This window comes from Solanum pennellii, chromosome 1 (assembly GCF_001406875.1).
Source record: "Solanum pennellii chromosome 1, SPENNV200".
In the NCBI taxonomy this organism is placed as follows: domain Eukaryota; kingdom Viridiplantae; phylum Streptophyta; class Magnoliopsida; order Solanales; family Solanaceae; genus Solanum; species Solanum pennellii.
Window position 1 is genome coordinate 3045970 of NC_028637.1, and position 4785 is coordinate 3050754.

The window sequence follows — 4785 nt, forward strand, 5'->3', positions numbered from 1 at the left end:
CCCCCCCCCCCCCTCCTCCCTTTTGGTCATTATTTTGCGCCACTTTTACCACTAATGATGATGATATGTTAGTAAGTCTAGGCTCATCTCAATTATTTTACTAGATATTTAACTAGCGTTTGATAATGAAATTTGATTTGATTTTGAGAATCTGGTTTTAGAGTCATCAAAAACTGGCTTAGATTAGTCATTTGAGACTTCCACTAACAAAACTTCAAAAAAAAAAAAAAAAAGTAAAATGCAAGTCCACTCAACTTCAAAAACTCAAACTTTCAATTTCAAAATCTATCCAAACTAGAGTTTACTATTTCACCTGTTTTAATAGGTGTGGCATAATCTAAATTAATACAAAATAAGGAAAAAATAAGAGATGTTTGAATTTGTGATGTAAATATGGAAAAATAATAACTGTATACATATAAAACATTCAAATCTTATAATCTTAAATACGTCATAGATTATAATTTTTTTCATTAAAAGGTAAAACGGGAATGAAGTACAACACAGTAAAACAAAGGATTTTACTTCATAAATCATTTTCACAGTAATGTGCCCTTTCCTATTTTTTCTATTGATATAATGGTATTAGAAGTGGAAGAAAAAATAAACATAAAAAGTCAAATGAGATACCAAGCATTTGGACGATAAAAAAGAGAACTTCCTGAGATGAACATACTGCAGTAATTGAGGGGAAGGGGGTTGCGGCAGTGTGCATGTGGCGGTTGAGGTGAGAAGGGAAAGGGGTCCACCAGGGTGTAAAGCGTCGTGAACCTGCGCATTATAAGGCGTCTGGGGCCATGTACCTTCCCCTTTAACATTGTTAAACAGCGTTAACAGGACAAGGGTCAAGACATGGGTAGGTCTGCGCCTTCGCCCCTTTGGTGTTTTTTAGTTTTTGATTGCCCTTAAGACATTTTAGCAAAAGAATAACAAGAAAGAAATCGACCACAGACAAAGTTATCTTTCTTCCGCGGTCAAGAAATCTGAACCAGCTCGACGACTTTCAAATTTATATTGGACCAAGTTATGACAGTTTTATGATTGAGAGGGCAGGATTAGACAACCAGAAAAAGTAGTCAACAAAGATATGACAATCTCAACTTCCAAACTTTTGGAAGTTACACTGAAATGCAGTATGAAGTGGTAACATAATGCTATAAGATAAAACATGCATTTCAATTACCTCTATAATGTTAATACTGCCTCAGAGTTCCATTTGATTGCCACTGTCACCGAGTCATTCTCGTTGCTCAATCCCTTTCTTCCTATCCTTTTCATTGCGACCTCCATATAAAGGAACAAGACTTCCCAAACAGACAACGGATTCAAAAGTGTCCAATTTACTGCTCATCTTAGCATATTTGAGCGACTTCCTTTCAAGACTATACCAAAGAAACTTCCTATTATCCATTTCCATAAGAATTTCCTTACCAGTCACTGAATATGTTATTGGCCTCAAGTGACGGAAATGTTGACGACCCTCTAACTGCTCCACCGAAAACAACTTAACCCAAGACTCTTTCACTCCGTAATCCTTCATCATCCATACGTCAATACGATCCAACACATGATTCTTCGCATTTGAACAAGTGAGATGACCTTTAAGCAAGCAAAGACATTCTCCCAACACAGCCAAATTTATCTGTAACGGATTCCCCAAATTCTCTGGATACTCCACCTCCTGAAAAGTCCCATTTTGAAGATTAAGCCCCACAAGAATCAAAGGACTCCACCAAGCTGACGGTTCCTTCGTTACAAGCCAATGCAATGCACCTCCAGCACAAGCCCCATTATCCTCTTTAAGCAACCAGTAAGGACAATCCTGAACCTTCTTCCACACATCCAACTTCAAACTAAAAACCATTGTTTCCGAAACCAACGAAGGTTCAGCATCAGGATGATACAATTGTGCAATCGTAACCACCTTATAATCATCAGCTAAACGATCATACCCAAACCCCCCACGAATCTGAGCCAACCCTGGACCCTGTCCACCCAGGGGTTTCCTCGGAGGGTTTATATGACAAAAGGGTAACTTCCTAAACACCTTAGTAGAAGGATTCCAAACACCATTATCATTCATGTTATTAGAAATTAAAACCAACCCACGACAAGAACCCAGTACCTGAGTCGGTCCATAGAGATGTTTCAGTGGATGTGCAAGCTCTCTGGGAATTTGGGTCGACGCCATTGAAGTGAAATCAAGCGAGAAAAGGTTATCAGCATCAATGTGAGCTTTGAGAATCAGCTTCATATCAGAATTTGGTTTCAGTACTTGATTTTTGAGATGAGCTTCGATGAATTCAGGGCTATCGATAAGGGTTTTGATGGATTTCGATACGCACCTGAATCTTAACAACGACTTCACCGGAAGTCGAGAAAGTATATCGGAGAGAATCTCCGGCGGAATATCGGACATTTTTTGAGCTGAAAATGATCACTGCCGGCCGGTAGGGTTTTAGGATATACTAGAAATGGAAGATTGTAGAACTTTTGTCTCCTTATTCTAGACAAAATATTTTTCCATATTATTTATTTTATTTTATTTTTACAAAATAAATAATTATTTGGTAAAAAGTTTTTTTTTTCTTTTTTACAAAATAAACAATTATTTGGTAAAAAGTTTTTTTATATTCCAAAAAAATAAATAAATGTATGTTTTAAAGTCCAAATTACACTCTTGCTAAATATCTTTCACAAAATATTAAGTAATGGACTCATAATTTTTTTTATTCTTTGCATTATGTAAGAAAGAGAGAAAAACTAGCAAAGATGAGAAATAATTCGAACAAACTCGTCAAATTTACAGACTCCAATTATTTGATAGAGAATATAAGAATAATTTTAATAATGACAAAGTGAACCAGTTCATAGTCTTGGAGCAGAATCAAGTGAAAATGCGGGAATTGGAAAAGCCTTATTAAAAGGTGAAGACTCGTGAATAAGGAAAAGAAGTGAAGAAGACTCCTTTATAAGGAAAAGGAAGTTAATTGAGTTAAAATAACTATTTTTTTTGTGGGATCGACTAGGGTTTAATCCACTCATATAAAAGGATAGTTGATGCAAGAGAATAAAAAAAAATTACAATTCATAAATCGAGAGTATTTTGCATTACAATTCATAATCGGGAGTATTTTGCGACAAGAGCACATGCCGATACTGAAAGAGAAAGATGACAGAAGAAAGAAGAGTAGAGTTAGATTTTCTTTTTAAAACATAGTTTGTGTTATTTCAACTTAGAACCATTAATTAGTGATATTTGTTCTGAGTGTGAAAATGAGGTTCTGTAACAAGAAGCGGATTTAAGTTTCTTGTAGAGTAGGGTAAATGATTATAGTTAATCGTTGAACTGTTTGAGTAAATTGTTGAGATGCGGTACTAAAGTTAGTCCTTTTGATTATAGAGTTGTAATCTAAAGTTTCTCTTTGAAGTTCGTGAAGTTTGATGAAATCCTATGACATGTTGGTAGTTGTTTTTCTTCCCTTGAGTAAGAAGATTTTCCACAATAAATCTCTTTTTCATACGTTGTGTTTTATTTCTGCTAATTCAATAAGAACTTGGTTCTTGTTCTAGATGGTTAAGGTTTCTTCAAATGATAAATATAGTGTTCTAGTAATGTCTGCATTAGCAATGAATTGCAGTAACTAGACATACATTATTTTTATGCATTGTTTGCTTGATGCATTAAAAATAACATGCATTGCCTAAAATAAAATTTATTTACAAAGATACCCTCCATTATTATAGTGGAAAAAATGTAAAAAAAATTGAAGTGTAATTGAGTCTTTAATCATACTAATGCATGTATTAGAATCATTGTATTGTTAATACCTAGAAATCCATGATATTAATAATACACACATTAATACACAATCAAGTGTATACATAGGCTAGAATAGAGTACCTGTCACGTCCCGAACCTACACCCTGGACGTGACCGACACTCAATGACCATTGGTGGCCTTTAGCGGAAACCTTGGTCTGACTTACTTAACTTAGCGGAAGACTTAACTCAATGAAATAGACTCATTCAATAACTTAAATTAAATAAGTTGGCCAAGATGACACATAAGTCTCAATAACAAAATGTCAGCAATACAAAGATGAGATACTCAATACTAACTGTCTGACGGTCTATGAAGCTTCTATAATACTAAGATGAATGTTGGGATAGACCCCACAACATCCTATGAAAGACTTAAAAGAAATAAATGTGTCCTCCAGAATGCAAGGAGGCTCACCACTGACTCAGAGTGCTTAGCTGGATCCACGAGGCGTTGGATACATTGAATGTACGAGTATGCGAGTTGGAATGATAACAACAACTTAAGCTTGAAAAAGAGTAAGAAGGACCACTTACCTTGGCTCTGCTCAACTCATGAATGACTTGACTTAATACAAAAATTTTAGACACATGCAATATATAAATCTTGTAAAACAATGAAAAACACTTAGTTCTTTAAACAAATGCAATAACAAAATCAACTTTACTTATATATGAAGAAATATAGTTTCTGTGGGAGATTCTCTAACCAACAACCACCACCATGAGCCTAATTGGTGATACATCGTCTTGTCCACGCTGCCAAAACTATCCTATACTTTGTCTTCGCATAGATTTACTTAACTTAATGGATCCACTAGTTTAACTTACGTGATCATCTAAAAAGTATGACCCGTTAATACACATGATGGCTACATGATTTTCATGGGACTTGAGTTAATATGAACTCTCATCCCGTCATCGATGCTCAATACTACTCCCAAAATATACTTTAGCTCATG

The 4785-nt window shown here is 35.1% G+C and overlaps 1 protein-coding gene across 1 annotated transcript in view; it reads right to left on the reverse strand.

Annotated features, from left to right (window-relative positions):
- The window catches only part of LOC107008497 (F-box protein CPR1-like), a 4333-nt gene extending 1835 nt beyond the window's left edge, over nt 1–2498 (reverse strand). Inside the window, exon 1 of the mRNA XM_015207559.2 lies at nt 1184–2498. Coding sequence (XP_015063045.1) covers nt 1238–2419 — 1182 coding nt within the window. The 5' untranslated portion in view covers nt 2420–2498 and the 3' untranslated portion in view covers nt 1184–1237. The remainder of the gene's footprint in view (nt 1–1183) is intronic.
- Nucleotides 2499–4785: the final 2287 nt, after the last annotated feature.